This window comes from Arachis hypogaea, chromosome 2, assembly GCF_003086295.3.
Source record: "Arachis hypogaea cultivar Tifrunner chromosome 2, arahy.Tifrunner.gnm2.J5K5, whole genome shotgun sequence".
Taxonomy (NCBI): domain Eukaryota; kingdom Viridiplantae; phylum Streptophyta; class Magnoliopsida; order Fabales; family Fabaceae; genus Arachis; species Arachis hypogaea.
The window spans coordinates 1,741,733-1,759,355 of NC_092037.1; the positions used below are offsets into that span (position 1 = coordinate 1,741,733).

At 28.7% G+C, this 17,623-nt stretch overlaps 2 protein-coding genes and 1 long non-coding RNA gene across 11 annotated transcripts; all 3 read left to right on the plus strand.

Annotated features, from left to right (window-relative positions):
- Positions 1-3,779: 3,779 nt before the first annotated feature.
- Positions 3,780-4,477, plus strand: LOC140178036 (uncharacterized). Its single transcript, XR_011870080.1, has 2 exons — positions 3,780-3,919; positions 4,292-4,477. It is a non-coding gene; the product is annotated as an uncharacterized lncRNA (long non-coding RNA).
- Positions 4,478-4,637: 160 nt separating this feature from the next.
- On the plus strand, positions 4,638-6,334 carry LOC112732111 (probably inactive leucine-rich repeat receptor-like protein kinase At5g48380). Of its 6 annotated transcripts, none has more exons than XM_025780914.3 (3): positions 4,638-4,790; positions 4,919-4,959; positions 5,135-6,334. In XM_025780914.3, the coding sequence occupies exon 3, from the start codon at positions 5,271-5,273 to the stop codon at positions 5,952-5,954; it is 684 nt and encodes a 227-aa protein (XP_025636699.1). In that variant the 5' UTR covers positions 4,638-4,790; positions 4,919-4,959; positions 5,135-5,270; the 3' UTR covers positions 5,955-6,334. The 6 variants fall into 6 exon arrangements, with proteins under 6 accessions (XP_025636699.1, XP_025636696.1, XP_025636700.1 ...); XM_025780911.3 differs by having other exon boundaries at positions 5,256-6,334; XM_025780918.3 differs by having other exon boundaries at positions 4,668-4,790; positions 5,361-6,334.
- Positions 6,335-12,021: 5,687 nt separating this feature from the next.
- LOC112732208 (probably inactive leucine-rich repeat receptor-like protein kinase At5g48380) lies at positions 12,022-15,111 on the plus strand. Of its 4 annotated transcripts, none has more exons than XM_025780920.3 (4): positions 12,022-12,221; positions 12,350-12,390; positions 12,566-13,526; positions 13,912-15,111. In XM_025780920.3, exons 3-4 carry the CDS (start codon positions 12,705-12,707, stop codon positions 14,920-14,922), a joined length of 1,833 nt encoding a protein of 610 aa, XP_025636705.1. In that variant the 5' UTR covers positions 12,022-12,221; positions 12,350-12,390; positions 12,566-12,704; the 3' UTR covers positions 14,923-15,111. The 4 variants fall into 4 exon arrangements, with proteins under 4 accessions (XP_025636705.1, XP_025636706.1, XP_072068958.1 ...); XM_072212857.1 differs by having other exon boundaries at positions 12,037-12,221; positions 12,324-12,390; XM_072212859.1 differs by having other exon boundaries at positions 12,071-12,216.
- The last annotated feature ends 2,512 nt before the right edge of the window (positions 15,112-17,623 follow it).

Here is a 17,623-nt window from a genome sequence, read left to right on the forward strand (position 1 = left end):
AAAATCCAACAATGGTTCATCAACATAAAAGAGAGCAAAATAAGAAATGACAAGTAAAACTAGAAGAGAAAAGATGTGATAACAAGAAATTAAAAGGGAAGACTAAATCAAAACAAGAATTGAAAATTGGATTTAAGAAAATTAAACCTAAACTACCCTAAATTCTAGAGAGAAGGGAGAGCTTCTCTCTCTAGAATTCTAACCTAAAACATGATGAAAACTAAATTATGGCTCCTTGGTTCATCCCCCTTCAATCCTTGGGTTCAATAGCATTAGAAATGAGTTGGATTGGGCCAAAATGAGCTAGAAATCGTTGGCCACGAGTTGCTAAAATGGACCCACGCGGATCCTGCGACGCGTGCGCGTGGAACGACGCGTGCGCATGGAATGACGCGTACACATCCCTAAATGCCAGGAAACTATGGTAAATTTTATATCATTTTGAAGCCCCGGATGTTATCTTTCCAACATTACTGGAATCGCTTCATTTGGATCTCTGCAGCTCAAGTTATGATCGATTTAGTATGAAGAGGTCAGGATTGACAACTTAACAATTCTTTCATTTCTTCATGAGTTCTCCATTTTTACATGCTTTTTCTTCATTCCTTCAACCCAATCTTTGCCTTCTAAACATGAAATCACTTAACACAATGGATAATAAAAACAGAGCAGTTAGCAGCCCTATTTTCAATTTCTATTCTGATTATGAAATCATTATCTAAGGTGTTATCAAGCAATGTTTGTGTGAAACTATGGCTCGGACTAAAGGGTTTCATTTTTTCAATGCTTTATCTTATTGGAACCTTTAGAACTTGCATACAGGTGTGGGTTGCTTGAATATTTCTTTGAAATTAGGCACACATTAAGGGGAGCACACTGAACAAAGGAAAGGAGGAGGATTCGGCAAAATCAAAGAGAAGTTTCCTACTTTATTCCTTTCAATTCAAGTTTAATAATATTTGTCATCAAGGGGGAGATTGTTGAGTTTGGAAAACTTATATTTAATTAAATGATGATCAAACATTATTAAAATGTAAATTAGAAATTATTAAAATTATTATTAAGTGTCTTATTTAATTGCTTCCAATTGGTTGTATGATAGATTTGGTTTAATGTGCAGGTGAAAAATAAAATTATTTTTTGGCTCAAGTGATAAAAGCCTAGTTTTGTTACTAAACATATTTCAGCCCAATAATAATTGTTCACTTCTAGTGGTTGAATATTAAAAGAAGAAAGATCCAAAGAGGCCCATATCACAAGCCCATGATGAAATGAAACAATTGACCCAAGGTTGAGAGAGGAACTCGTTTGGTGGTCACAAACCAAAGGAAATTTAAATTGTCAAAGTTATCATTCTTGGTTACTGGAAGTAAAAATTCAATTGAGTTTAATTTCACCAAGGCATGCTTTGGTTACCTACTGGAATCCAAATTCTAATTCAATTAATTATATTCCTTGGTAATCAAAACTCTCATGGTTAATGGATTTTATATTGCAACTCAATTAAGCTCATACTTAAGTAACCAAAAGCCAAACACGTGACTCCATGTATTGGTAACTGAAAAGGAAAATTAAATGGAGTTAATTGCATTGATGGTTCTACACGTTACTCCACTTCTTGAGTAATGTGAGTGAAATTTCAATTCATTTAATTGTTCTTTGAAAAAATTTATGTCTTCTCTCTCCTCTCTCTCTTTGTTTTGGTCATGTCAAACAGGAAAGAAGAAGATACAAGTTATCAGAAAAGCAGTGAAGCTAGAAGCAAGCAAAAGGCTAAGGTGATGATGGCCTTAGCAAAAAGAAGATCGTAGGCATGACTTGGCTGAGATCTTTGCCACAAAAGGCAAGATGTGAAGGAGAAGCTTTAAGATCTCCATGCCAAAAGTAGAAGCAATCGGTTTCGGTCAGAGAAGAAGATCTCTGAGGTAAAGCTCGTTTTTACTTTTGTTCATCCATCACAGAAGATAGCTACAGTAGCTATGTGGAGGAAGAAGCAAAAATGGAACAGATGAAGCTGTCAAGGATCAAGAGTTCATCGAGGGTCAGAATTCTTTCTTGGGGACAAAGTCAAGATTGAATGCTCAGATTGATGAAGCTTGATGAGAAGGGATGAGAGAGAGGTAAATGCATGTTGATTTGCTTTCGATTTTTCCTCTCTCTTCTTTGTCCGAACCGAATTTGTGTTGAAGAAGAAGATATTGGTGGCTTGGTTGAACCGGTTTCAACCTTGGAAGCTTCCCCTTCTATAATAAGGGTGAACGGGCAATGATTGAGATCAAGGAGAGAAAGCACAGAGTTCTCATAGGTACCCTAAGCTTACAGAGTTCTTCTCCTTCGATGGGTTTTATTTTGTTTTCTTTTCTTTAGTTTTGTCTGTCTGAGTTTCATGGTAAAAAAGACAAATAGAGTGAGGTTTATAAGAAAAAGCCAGTGAGAGGAAAAAGGTAGAAAGTGCAAAATTAAAGAAAAAGTCATAGATGTCTAAGAGTTCCTTTGTACATCTGTGTTGTGTATCATGATCCTGTGGGGATTCCCTTGCAAGTTGGGTTAGTACTTAGCAGTTGAAAGCTTGGTAGGTAACCAAGTCAAGTTCAGTTTTCGGGATAGATTCTGGATTTGTCCCGGATAGAAAAGGGTAGTTCCTAGGGAAGAATTGATGTATATAATCAATTGATTATAGTGAAATTCCATCACTGTTGTGATGGAGACTGGATGTAGGTTGCATTGCACTTAGCAGCTGAAACAGGATACTTCTGGGTGTGATTTTCTCTTTCTCTTCTACTCTATTTCTATTTCTATTGCGTAGGAGACAAAATTGAAAAATATCTCATTACGAGACAAAAAGAAAATGTCTCTTGAATGGTTATAAGACAAAAAGTAGAAATATCTCCTGAAGTTATCTTAAAAGGCAGAAAGTAATATTCAGAAAAAGAGGTTAAGATTCAACCATCGTTCTCTTAGCCATTGATTACCATCAATTGGTATCAGAGCTTGGTCTCAAAGAAATCAAGCTTTGCAGCTTAGAGAAAAGATCCTGATAGCAGCTAATAGTGGCTCAAATCTGGTTGCCTACACTCTGACAGAAGGACAGTCAATAAAAAGAACTACAATTATTAAGAAGAAAGAATGAAGATTTTGTTCAATCGTAGACTACAGACTGTTGAAGATTAAAAAATCCATTCCCCACAAAACACAAACACAAAACACACCGACAGAAGTCTTCGCGTTCTTACCATGGTTCTGAAAACCGAACCGGACCAGCCGGTTCAACCAGAAAAATCGGGAACCGGTCATCTAACCGGTTCGGGTAAGGTCAGAAACCTCCTGGCAAAAAACCGGTAAAAAACCGATCGAACCGGCAGTTAACCGGTGAACCGGGAGAACTGTTCGGTTTTTTTAGCGGTTTTTTTTAAACGAAACTACTAAACGACGTCGTTTCGAAGGTAAAAAAAAAAGTAAAAAAAAAAAACGAATGAAAGGCCAAAAAGGCCCCAATCCCTGAATTCCCACCCCACCCCTTTCTATCTCTCTAAAGGCCCCAATTCCTGAATCCCCACCCCACCCCTTTCTGTCTCTCTCTCTCTCACTCATACCCACCAGAAAACCCTAGCTCCCACCCATAGGCCATAATCCTCTCCTCTCTTCGAATTCCAAGAATAGCCACCACCCACCATCCCATTTCAGAGCTTAAACTCATCGCCGACCCCTTCTCTACTTGTCGCCCTCTCTGTCCGAGCTCGCTTTGTCGCCGTGAGTCGCGCCGCTTTGCTGCTCCTCGCCGTGGGTCGCGCCGCTTCGCTGCTCCTCGCCGTCGCCGTGTCTCATTTCTTAGTCTCTACTTCAACCCTCTCAGGTCTCAGATCTCAGTTCTCAGTTCTCAAGTTTCTTCTTCTCTGATTCAAGCCTTCAACCCTCTCAGGTCTCAAGTCTCAGTCTCTAACACTCCCTGATTCCTCTGCTTGCTGGTTTATTGTTCGCTGGAATGGATTTATGTGTTATTTTTTATTTTCTATTCATGATTTTTTGATTTATTTGTTTGCTGGATTCATGATTTTCATTTATTTTGATTTTCTGGTTTATTTTGATTTATTTGTTATTTGTTGTTTCTGATTTATTTGTTATTTATTCATGATTTTGTTGTTGATGCAATTGTTTGCTGAGGATCTGAGGATATTGTTTGCATGTTGAAGTTGAAGAAGAGAATGGATCAGTGTTTGAGATGCTTTTGTATTGAAATATAGCTGTGGTGGTTTTGTTGTCAACTGAGATTGGAGCTGTGGTGGTTTTGCAGTCATGAAGTACCTGCTTGGAACAATGTTGACATGGATTAAACATTGATGCCAATAACTACAGGAAGTTTTTTTTTTTTGAAATAATGTACTTCATAAGAATGTCTAAAAAAATTGAAAGAATATTTTTTATGGCCGAAGATTTATTTTGTTAAATGTAATTTATACGGTGTGATTTTTGTTTAAAATTTATCAAATTTAAATATTGAAAATTATATATTAATTTTTTATAATTTTATTTTATATTTAACTAAATCGATTGAATTTCGGTTAGACCACGGTCAGATCACTAAACCGCTGAACCGGTCACTCTACCAATTTATTGACCGGTTCGATTTTCGCAACCTTAGTTCTTACAGTCCAAGTCTTCGCTAAATCAAGCTTAGAAAATTTTGGCCATTCCTTCTTTGACCCGTTCCTTCAAATTTCCCTTTTTCTCTCTCCCCAAATTCACAACCACAATATCATCGCAACAAAAGAACTCAGCTCAAAAGAGGCAAGGTAACTAACACTTCTTTGTCCTCTCTTCCTTATTCTCTCTATTTCTATTTCTATTCTTGGTCACGTTCAAGTTCTCAATTTTACTAATTTTGTGTTTCTTAGTTGACCTTGTTTTACTTTCCTTTTAGGCTTCATGGGTTTTCCTCATATGGGTTGTTCAAATTACCAGGTGGGTATGCCAAAAAAAAGAAAAAGTTTTTGTTTTTCCGTTTGGGTATTAAGTCAACTATATTGGGTTTCTTATGGTTTTTGATTTTGTGCTTTGATTATGTATGTTTTGTGTGTTTTATGTTTTTAAGATTGTGGTTGACTTGGCTTCTGTGAATGTTTTTTGCTTTCTTCAGGTTATGTTGTTAGGAGGGTTGTTTTAGTTACTACGTTAGGGTTTTGTGCTGTGGCTTGAATTTGGATACCAATTTTGAGTATTTTGGAGTAGTTTTCTAATTAAAAAGATTGGATTTTTAGGATCCTTGGTTGAAGATGGTTCTTAGTATTGTTTTTGGGTTCTTGGTGCTGATTAGTAGTTTTGGAACCGCATATGGAACTGATACTGATATCTTCTGCTTGAAGAGTATCAAGGGATCCCTTGAAGACCCTTACAATTATTTGCAATCTTGGACTTTCAATGACAAAACCGAAGGGTTTATATGTAAATTCATTGGGGTTGAGTGTTGGCACCCTGATGAGAACAGGGTCTTGAATCTCAATCTCTCAAATATGGGGCTAAAGGGTCAGTTTCCCCGTGCCATTCGGAACTGCTCGAGTTTGACAGGGTTGGATCTTTCAATCAACAAGCTATCTGGAACGATTCCGGCGGATATATCCTCTCTTCTTACTTATGTGGTCACTCTTGATCTGTCATCAAATGAATTCTCCGGCACAATACCCAAAAGCCTTGCGAATTGTACCTATCTTAATATCCTTAAACTTGATTCTAATAGGCTTACTGGTCAAATTCCTGGACAATTCGCCAGCCTCGGACGGCTCAAGACATTCAATGTAACTAACAATCTTTTGTCCGGGCGAGTTCCAAACTTTAATTATACTAAAGTGAGGGCTTCATATGGAAACAATCGGGGCCTATGTGGAGGACCTAACTTGAGACCTTGTCAGGCCCAGCCTTCCAAAAGTAACACTGCGGTCATAGCCGGAGCAGCCGCTTAAATATAACTTTTTTGTATTTGATTATTTTTTTATTATTATATGTTGTTCTGTTTAATTTGTGTTAAAAAAATTTGGTGAATGTTATAGTGTCTAAATCATGATATCAAATTTATTAAAAAAGGCAAAAAAATAATATTTAATAAACTTTTAAATATTTTAGTTTTACTTTATACATTTTATTTTTTACTTATAAAAGTAAATTAGGCAATTTAAGCGCCACAATAAAAGGCACCATAAAATTCACCAAAAAATTTATGATGATCATCTTATCGTATTAGTATAAAGGTCGTAGATGTTATATTTATTTTGTATGTTCTTAAATCCTATGTCTGATGAATATTTGTAATTGAGTAATTATTAAAAGAAATTGGTTTAATATCTATTTATATTTTATTTAAACTATAATAGTGAGTAAATATTTTTTTCAAAATAAATAAAGTGATTTTTTTAAAAAAAAACAAAGTTTAAATAATTGTGAAATTAGATTATATCATAGATGATAATAAATATCTTGGTATTAGATGTGCTATAAAAAAATTTTAAAAATATTATGTTGTATTATATAATTTAGTTATATTTTTCTTATCTTCAATCTAGATTATTTGGATTGACATATTTTTAAATCGTGTTATTCAAAATTTTTTAAATTATTAAATCAAATCAATTATAACTAATTAATTAAGTTGATTAAATATCTAGATATTTTATAATTTAATATAACTTAATTTATAAAGATACATAACTTTTATAGTTTTATTATTTATATAATATATTTTAGAAATAATTTTTATAAGTTATAATTTATTTTTTTATCTGTGTATTCAATTTTTGAGAATATTGTTTTAATTTTTTTATTTATAAATAGATTATTTCTACTTTAATATATATGATGAATATTTAATTTTATAATTTTGGATTATTGTATAAATATAATTAATATGATCTTAATTCTATTATTTGAACATCAATAATGTCTTTATGAATATCTTTTATTGCATAATTCACTTTGACAAAAAAATAAAATAAAAAAATTTGATTTATGAAAATCTAAATTTAAGCGCTTAATATGATTAAACTCAAATTTTAATTTATTTTGTCATATTATATAAATATTAAATTTTTTTATTAAACACTCATTTGATTACGATATGATATTATATATAATTTTTATATTGGCAATTAAATTTCAGTTACTACACAAATGTTATATTTAGGTAATTGTACATTTTTTTGTTATTCTAAAAATTATTATATATTTTTAAGATTATTTAATTATGTTTATTTTTCTAAAAGCATTGTCATTATTGGAAAGTAACTAATGTTCGTTTGTGATAATCTAAAATTAAAAAAAGAAAAAATACAAAATATTAATATTTTGAGATTTCGAAATATAAATCTTGAAGTAAATATATATAATTATAATTAATGATCATAATTGAAAACCTTTATTTTATTTTAATTTTTTCAGACCATGTTTGTCTTATTTAATTTTTATTTCTTATCGATTGCTATTGTTTTTAGTATACTTAATTGTCATTAATTTATATCAATTAAAACTTATAACTTGAAAAAAATAAATATATGTCTAAAAAATAAACAAAAGTATATTTTTTTCTTTTAGTAGAACATTTATGTCGCTTTAGCTTTTTTTCTGCATCATATCTTACATTTTTACTATAATTAAAAATTTTACGAATACAACAAACTAATTGTTACACTATTAAATATATTATTAGAGGTAAATTATTAAATATAAATTTGTAAAGAATATATAATACTTAGTTAATTATCATAATCACATTTAAAGGTATCTAAGTTATTTTTATATAATAAAAGTGATATGCTTTAAAAAAATAGTTGTATATAATTTACTAACAAATATATGAGATATTTATCATAATTTTTATTTTTAATAAAAAATATTATTGTATTAAAGTGATACATTTTAAAGGTGTATAAATATAATTTTTATTTAAAAAAATTTACAAAATAGCAAATGCTATTTTGTTTTAATTTTATCCTTAACATTTAGTTTTAATTTTACCTTCATAGTTTTAATTATATCACTAGGATAAACAACATTAATTATAACTAATCAATTATATTATTTGATATGACTAAGATAAATATTAATTTATTTAATAAATAAGAAAATAAATAAATAAATTTAATTTAAATTATTCTCTTATTATTTTTTATATATATGAATTAGAGTGTGCTTTTATATATTTTGATTAATAGTTTTTAAAAGAGTTATTATTTTGCTTACTAAAATTTCAAATTTTCTATAATAATTTCATAGAACTTGATTAATAGATTATTCTTCATAATGTTTTTCTTCAAACTTTTTATAAAAATATATCTTAAGTTTTGTTTCTTATCTTTTATATTTATTGATTATACTAAATTTTTTTTTACAGTATGTTTTTATCAACTAGATGCATTGTCTTTTCTATCTTCTTTTATTTATTTTTTTATTTTTTGTTACCTTATTTTTAATTGTTTATTTTACTTTTACTCCTCATATATTTATTGTATTTTACTTCCTCTTAGTGTCAAATTTATAGTTGACTTTTAATTATATAAAATTGAATAATTTCTTTCAAAACATGCTTAAATATATTATCTATTATATACAATCATTAAAATAAATAAACAAATATAAATTGAATATATAATTTTATTTTAATTTAAACTAAAAACTAAATAAATTATCAAAAAATAACAACCAATTTTATTTTTAATTTTTCTATAATTTTATTTAAAGATAAAAATTTCTCTATAACCACTAACATTGTCGATAAAAAATTATAAATCTCTATTAAATAAAAAATATCTAAGATAAATAACATATATGTAATTTCAAAGTTATTAATCATAAACTATTGTTTATTGACAAATTTCTAAAAAAAAGATGTTATGGATCAACATGCAATTTTTTTATATTTTTATTTTTTAAAATTTTTTAAATTTATCAACATTTAAGTTGTCTATACAGTATATATTACTTCTCAAAGTATTATGATTTCACAAGTTATAATATGTGATATTAGTTATTGTTATATATATATATAAAAAATGCGACTTATTTAGTGTTCATCCATTTATCTTCTATTAATATTGTTATAACAAGGATACATGTAACTTTATAAGATTGATATAACCTAGACTTTGATTATCTGAGAATCTACTAAGTGGCTGAAATAACTCCACGTCACGAATCAATGAACGTTAGCAATAGGGATGATCACAAAAATAACCGAAACGAGTATTTGTGGGGATTACTCGTATTTTGGAGTTAGATGGAGATCCGTAAAATTTTCACAACCTGCCATGCGAAAATGGATGGGGACACAGACATAAGTACTCGCTCCATGGGACTTATTAAATCCACACGAATATAAAATTACTAATTTATCCTAATTTATATATACATAAATTCATTTTTTGAATTTAGTAACCCAAATTCCTGCATCTAACTCAAATCCTTCCTTTTTCTTCCAAACTCATTCTCAGCCTCGACTCTCTCTCAACCCCCCCTCTCGGTTAGTATAATCCTAAAAATTATGTTATTATATTAGGATATGTTTTTATATTTTTTTCTTTTAAAATATTATTTTTCATAACGAATATGTTATGAATTGTGTTGAGTTATATTGAATTGATTATTGTATGATTATTATATGAGGAGTACTAGGGGCAAGCAATTTTTGTGATTTGTAGCCATTAATGATGATTTTAATGGTGTGAGATTTCATCCAATGGCTCACTTTTCTTTGCTGGTTACATGCTAACCATAATTTAATAAAGTTGTTAATTCCCTAGACTTTTTCTTATTATATTATGTGTTTTTATGTTATTTTTTTCAAAAAATTTCAAAAAATATTCGTAGATACCCGAGAAGATATGTGTTTCTTAAGAGGATAATTAAACAAGGACTTGTAAAGACGGAGGAGGGACGGGGGAATTTTTTTAAATCAGAAATGAGGGATGGGAAGAGGGTATGTCACGCTTTCCTAAGTACCAATTACCATATCTAACTAACAACGAGGATCCAATCTAAGCTGATTTGAGAAGAGACACTTGAACTTCATCTGTATTGGCCCTTTAAGGTAATAATCCTAAGTCGGATTTAGAACTCTAACAATGAGTCTAGGTTGATCTTGCTTACATTAAGGTCTTATTAGGCCCAAGTATATCTTGAATTAATATTTTGAGTCATTGTTATAACAAATATTATACTATTTAATATTATAACACTTAGTATATATAAAAGTTGGATATATTTACAAGAATTTTTAAATTCAAATTAAAAAAATTTAATTATCTTTTATTTTTAATTTTAAATATTATTTACTAATGTAATAAAGAAAGTAAAAATAACAGTAATCACTCATATAATTAAAATAGACAATACTATAATATATACATGACATAACATATATCAACAATTATTATATATGATAAATATTTATTTTTTGTAATGATTATTTATATAATTTATTACACAATTTTTCTCATCTTAATGTTTAATGAATTTAAGATACAAGATATTATTTAACATACAAAATAAATAACTTAAGTCATTATTTAAGACAATAGTATAAATACCTACTTACTTATTAGTAGTAAAAAATATGTAAATAGTATAAATTGATATTGTTTAGTATAAAAATAATAATAAAATTATTAACTAAGTTAATTACATAATTAAAAAATTATGAATAATTTTTTAAATAATAATAAAAAATAAAATTACTATTTTTACATATTGCAAAGTTTATAGAAAAAAATTTAGACAATAAATTAATCATCAATAAATTATATATTAGCCCTATCAAAAAATAAATAATTAATATATCAAATATTATTATTTACATACTAATATAATATCTATTATCGATTATTAACTTTATATTTTTGGTAACTAAAATTTAAATGATTGAAATTATTAAATGCTAAATATTTTGCACTTAATTAATTTTATTTTTGTTATTGAAATTAAAAAATGATAAGTTGTTAATCAATTTTAAATTTAAATTTAAATTTGAGTAAGAAAATAAAAAATATTTTAAATTTTATCTCACTAACTAGAATTAATTTCAAAATAAGAAATTACTTTGTATATCATATTGTAGGATAGTGTGGTCATTTATTATTCTTTAATGGCAAATATTGTCAAATAAAATGGTGTAAGAAATTAGAAAGAAATGTATTTACTAATTCAGGAAATACTAATTTATTTTTTAATAAAATAAATTATATATTAAATAACAAAAGTTGTTATTGATTTCTATTCACACTAACTAATACTCAACGATGGTATTTAGATACACTATGTGTTACTAAGAAATATTAATCAATCTAATAAATTTGGTAATGACATAACTCTATAAGTTTAAAAATTTAAAAATCATATTATAAAATGTAAAGGAACAATGTTGATCATATTGTTTTGACTTCAAGAATGAATACGATACCAACAAATAAAATTGTCCCAGGTAAATTTCAAAGAGACAAAAGTCCATAAGTATTGCTATTAATAATGAGAAACTAATCTATTTTAAAGACAAATACATTTTTTTCTACGAATTTTTTAACTCGGCAGGCTAAAAATTAATCCACTACATATTGATGTTTTATTTATTAAAGGTCTGCCGCAAACTAATGAATTGCTACACATATAAAGCAAGATTTGAACTCTAAATACTTACTTAAGCAAACAAATAAAATGACTATTCGACCAATCCAAATTGGTTAAGATAAATACTAATTATTTTTAATATTTTTAAATTATAAAATATTTATAATAGAAATTATTATATATATGTTTTGTTTAATTTTTTAATAAAAAATTATATAATTTTATGTATTATTCTATGTAGGATATAAAAATATATACTAATTAAAAAAATTTATTAAAAAAATCTTTTTTCAATCGATTTAATTGTGTCCAAACAAACACTTATTTAATAGAGTAAAATATTATATAATAATTTAATAATTAAAGACCAATTTTTTTTTTGGTGACTAATTAAAGATCAATTATTACTTTTTATTTATTTTCAGCAACAAAAAACACAAACATAAACACAAAACACACAAGTCTTCGCGTTCTTACAGTCCAAGTCTTCGCTCAATCAAGCTTGGAAAATTTTTGCCATTCCTTCTTTGACCCGTTCCTTCAAATTTCTCTTTCTCTCTCTCCCCAAATTCACAACCACAATATCATCGCAACAAAAGAACTCAGAGCTCAAAAGAGGCAAGGTAACTAACACTTCTTTGTCCTCTCTTCCTTATTCTCTCTTTCTCTATTTCTATTCTTGGTCACGTTCAAGTTCTCAATTTTACTAATTTCGTGTTTGTTAGTTGACCTTGTTTTACTTTCCTTTTAGGCTTCATGGGTTTTCCTCAGATGGGTTGTTCAAATTACCAGGTGGGTATGCCAAAAAAAGAAAAAAGTTTTTGTTTTTCCGTTTGGGTATTAAGTCAACTATATTGGTTTTCTTATGGTTTTTGATTTTGTGCTTTGATTATGTATGTTTTGTGTGTTTCATGTTTTTAAGGTTGTGGTTGACTTGGCTTCTGTGAATGTTTTTTGCTTTCTTCAGGTTATGTTCTTAGGAGGGTTGTTTTAGTTACTATGAAGTTTGGGTTTTGTGCTGTGGCTTGAATTTGGATACCAATTTTGAGTATTTTGGAGTAGTTCTGTAATTGAAAAGATTGGATTTTTAGGATCTTTGGTTGAAGATGGTTCTTAGTGTTGTTTTTGGTTTCTTGATGCTGATTAGTAGTTTTGGAACCGCACATGGCACTGATACTGATATCTTCTGCTTGAAGAGTATCAAGGGATCCATTGAAGATCCTTACAACTATTTGCAATCTTGGACTTTCAATAACAAAACCGAAGGGTCTATATGTAAATTCAGTGGGGTTGAGTGTTGGCACCCTGATGAGAACAGGGTCTTGAATCTCAAGCTCTCAAATATGGGGCTAAAGGGTCAGTTTCCCCGTGCCATTCGGAACTGCTCGAGTTTGACAGGGTTGGATCTTTCAATCAACAAGCTATCCGGAACGATTCCGGCGGATATATCCTCTCTTCTGACTTATGTGGTCACTCTTGATCTGTCATCAAATGAATTCTCCGGCACAATACCCGAAAGCCTTGCGAATTGTACCTATCTTAATTCCCTTAAACTTGATTCTAATAGGCTTACTGGTCAAATTCCGGGACAATTCGCCAGCCTCGGACGGCTCAAGACATTCAGTGTAACTAACAATCTTTTGTCCGGGCCAGTTCCAAACTTTAATTCTACTAAAGTGACGGCTTCATATGGAAACAATATAGGCCTATGTGGAGGAACTAACTTGGGAAATTGTCAGCCCCAGTCTTCCAAGAGTAACACTGCAGTCATAGCCGGAGCAGCCGTTGGTGGGGTGACTGTTGCGGTGTTAGGATTGGGCATTGGAATGTTCTTCTATGTGCGCCGTGTCGGTTACAAGAGGAAGAAGGAAGAGGACCCCGAAGGAAACAAATGGGCGAGAAGTATAAAGGGAACCAAAGCAATAAAGGCAAGTTATATTATCTTTTCTGTTTTTGGTTTAGAAGACTAGAATATGAAAAAGTTTCATTAGAAAATAGTGCAGAGTAAAAAGTTTTCAGAAAACATTCATAATAATTAATTGATGCATTTCCAGATAGAGTGATCTTATTGAGGTATGTGGCTGTGTAAAAACAGGGTGAATTTTTGCATGAATGATTTTAATGTGTAAAATTATACATGGAACACATGAATTTTTACCCCTTATTTCTATCCCCAAACCAAACATACCATAATATGTTTTCTAGACCAAACTCATGAATTGTAAAATTGGAAGATGCAGAATATGTTTTTGAGATGTTTATGAAACCTATGAAAATATTTATTTTCCCTAACTACATTCAATTGATGATCAGGTTTCTTTGTTTGAGAAATCAGTTTCAAAAATGAAAATGAGTGATCTCATGAAGGCTACTAACAAGTTCAGTAACACCAATATCATCGGATCAGGACGAACGGGAACTGTTTACAAAGCTGTTCTTGAGGATGGCACATCACTTATGGTTAAGAGGTTGCAGCAATCCCAGCACTCTGAGAAAGAATTTAGGTCCGAGATGGCTACACTCGGGTCGGTCAAGCACCGAAACCTGGTTCCTCTCTTAGGATTTTGCATGGCCAAAAAGGAGAGGCTTGTGGTGTATAAAAATATGCCAAATGGAAACCTCTATGATCAGCTACATCCGGCCGAAGGTCCAAGCTCCCTTGACTGGACTCTAAGGCTCAAAATTGCAATTGGAGCTGCCAAAGGATTAGCATGGCTTCATCATAGCTGCAATCCCCGAATCATCCACCGAAACATAAGCTCTAAATGCATACTCTTGGATGCTGATTTCGAGCCCAAAATCTCCGACTTCGGCCTTGCCAGACTGATGAATCCTATAGATACACATTTAAGTACTTTCGTCAACGGCGAGTTTGGAGACTTAGGATATGTTGCTCCAGAGTACACAAGAACCTTAGTTGCTACACCAAAGGGAGATGTTTATAGCTTTGGCACTGTGCTTCTCGAGTTGGTAACCGGCGAAAGACCTACCAATGTGGCTAAAGCTCCAGAAACATTCAAAGGGAATCTGGTGGAGTGGATTATGCAGCTCTCTAGCAACTCTCAACTCCATGACGCCATCGATGAGTCTCTAGCTGGAAAGGGAGTTGACAACGAGCTCTTCCAATTTCTGAAGGTTGCTTGTAACTGTGTTTCTTTAACTGCAAAGGAGAGACCAACCATGTTTGAAGTGTATCAGTTTCTAAGAGCAATTGGGAGTAGGTACAATTTCACTACTGAGGATGAGATTTTGATACCTGTAGATATTGGCACTGCTGATAACATGGAGGAACTTATTGTTGCTAGAGAAGCATTTGATGATTGAATGAATAAGGTATGTCAAATATTTATATAAATGTATGTATGTATGTATAATCAGGTTGAAAAGATGTAATTATGTATCTTACTTTATTGTCTCAAAATAAATGTTAGTTATATATAGTTGACTTTTGAGAAGCTAGATCGAGTTGTGTTAATGATATTGAAATGTCAGTTTATGATAATTAATTATCTATTTTTCCGTTTTGAGTGAAGTTATAGTCATTTTTTTTAAATAATATATTATATTATTTGGATTAAGTCCTTTTAAAATGAAAAGATAAATGTGTAATCACTTTTGAATTAAGATAGTAAAACTCATAAATGATCAAAATTACAAATTTAATTAATAATTTATTATTTTACTAATTTTCTCACTTCGAAAGATCTTCAAATCATTTGCTTTTTTGTATGTGAAGACTGAAGAGTATGCCTTGAGATGTTCGTTAAGATTTAGAATCGACAAATTTGTCCCTCACTATTTGAAAGATTATATATTTTTTAATATATACAAAAAAAGATAAATAGGTTTTTTATTTTATAATTTAAAGACACATAAGTACGACTAATTGAAAATATAAAAACCGTCTTCCATTTTAAAATACGAGATATTTAAGTTCTTATATCCAAAATATATAAGAACAAATAGGTTCTTTAGAGGAATTTACATATCTCGCGTTTTAAAAAGTGGGAGACGTTTTGTATTTTTAATTAGTCGATGATTTATTTGTATTCGAAATAAAATGTCAGGACCTGTTTGTCGTTTTCTCTCGTAAATATCAAAATTATTAGGGGTGCACTTGGGGTTGAGTGAAACCGGATTCACCTTGACCTAAATCTGACCCTAAATAATAACCTGGTCTATTTTTGAGATCCTTACTCGATTCTAAACTCGGTGAAATCACACTACTTTCAAGTCACACTAAAATTAGGTCTTGACCAAGTGAAGTTTGGGTCTTGATAAATTTTATATCAAAAAATTATGATGCAATCATTTATAAATAAGAAAAAAAATACTTGTTATACCATACCTGAACTTAAATTTGTCCATAAATTCTAATTTCATGTTTATTTGATTTATATTCTAATTCAACAAATGCAATTAGAAACAAAACAATAAGCTTATAATTAAAATAACATAATATTTGAATTAATTTAAAACAAAGTCGGATTTAGGACCTTAACAATAGATTTTAGTTGATCTTACTTGCATTGAGGTCTTATTAGGTTCAAATATATTTTGGATTAATATTTTGAGTCATTGTTATAGCAAATACTATCCTATTTAATATTATAACACTTAGTATATGTAAAAATTGAATATATTTACAAGACATTTTTTAATTCAAATTAAAAAAATTAACTATCTCTTTTTTAGTTTTAAATATTATTTTTTAATGTAACGAAAAAGTAAAAATAACAATAATAACTCACATAATTAAAATAGATAATTTTAATATATACATGACACTATATCTATCAAAGATTATTATATATGATATATAATTTTTTTTTTCTGTAATGACTATTTATATAATTTATTGAACAATTTTTTAACTTAACATTTAATAAATTAACATACAAAATATTATTTAACATACAAAATAAGAAATTTAAGTCATCAGACAATAAATATAATAGTGTAAATATTTATTTATTTGTTTATTTATTAGTAGTGAAAAATATGTAAATAATATAAACGGATATTTTTTTAGTATAAAAGCAATAATAAAAAGGTTATTAATTAAATTAATTATCTAATTAAAAAATTATGAAAAATTGTTTGAATAATAATAACAAATAAGATCACTATTTTTACATATTACAAAGTTTATGAAAAAAATTTTAGATAATAAATCAATTCTCAATAGATTATACATTAATTCTGTCAAAAAAATAAATAATTAATAATTGGATATTATTATTTACGTACTAATATAATATATATATATATATATATATATATATATATATATATATTATCGATTATTAAGTTTATAATTAATTTTTAATCCAATTTTTGGTAATTAAAATTTAAATGATTGAAATTATTAAATGCTAAATATTTTACATCTAACCAATTTATTTTTTATTGAAATTAAAAAAATAAGTCATTAATCAATTCTAAATTTAAATTTAAATTTGAGTAAGAAAATAAAAAATATTTTAAATTTTATCTCACTAACCAGAATTAATTTCAAGACAAGAAATTATTTTGCATATCATATATATATATATATATATATATATATATATATATATATATATATATTTATTGTGGGATAGTATGGTCATTTGCTATTTTTTAATGGTAAATATTGTCAAATAAAATAGTGTAAAAAATTAGAAGAAAATGTATTTATAAATTTAGGAAATATTAATTTATTTTTGAATAGAATATATTGAATAACAAAAGTTATTATTAGTTTTTCTTCACACTAACTAATACTCAACGATGGTGTTTCAGTACATCATGTTATCAAGAAATATTAATCGATCTAATAACTTTTGTAATGACATAATTTTATGAATTTGAAAATTTAAAAATCATTTCATAAAATGTGAAGTTTTAACAAATAACAATGTTGATCAGATTGTTTTGACTTTAAAAATGAATACGATACCAATAAATAAAATTATCCTAAGTAAATTTTAACAAAGACAATAGCCCATAAATATTGCTATTAATGAAAAATTAATCTATTTTA

Bases quoted from the DNA above. Each gene is read 5' to 3' on its own strand.
- LOC112732111 (XM_025780911.3), top strand. From the start codon at position 4,924: ATGGGTTTTCCTCATATGGGTTGTTCAAATTACCAG. The intron at 4,960-5,255 runs GTGGGTATGCCA...TTGGATTTTTAG, and splicing joins TGGGTTGTTCAAATTACCAG to GATCCTTGGTTGAAGATGGT.
- LOC112732208 (XM_025780920.3), top strand. From the start codon at position 12,705: ATGGTTCTTAGTGTTGTTTTTGGTTTCTTGATGCTGATTAGTAGTTTT. The intron at 13,527-13,911 runs GCAAGTTATATT...ATTGATGATCAG, and splicing joins AGGGAACCAAAGCAATAAAG to GTTTCTTTGTTTGAGAAATC.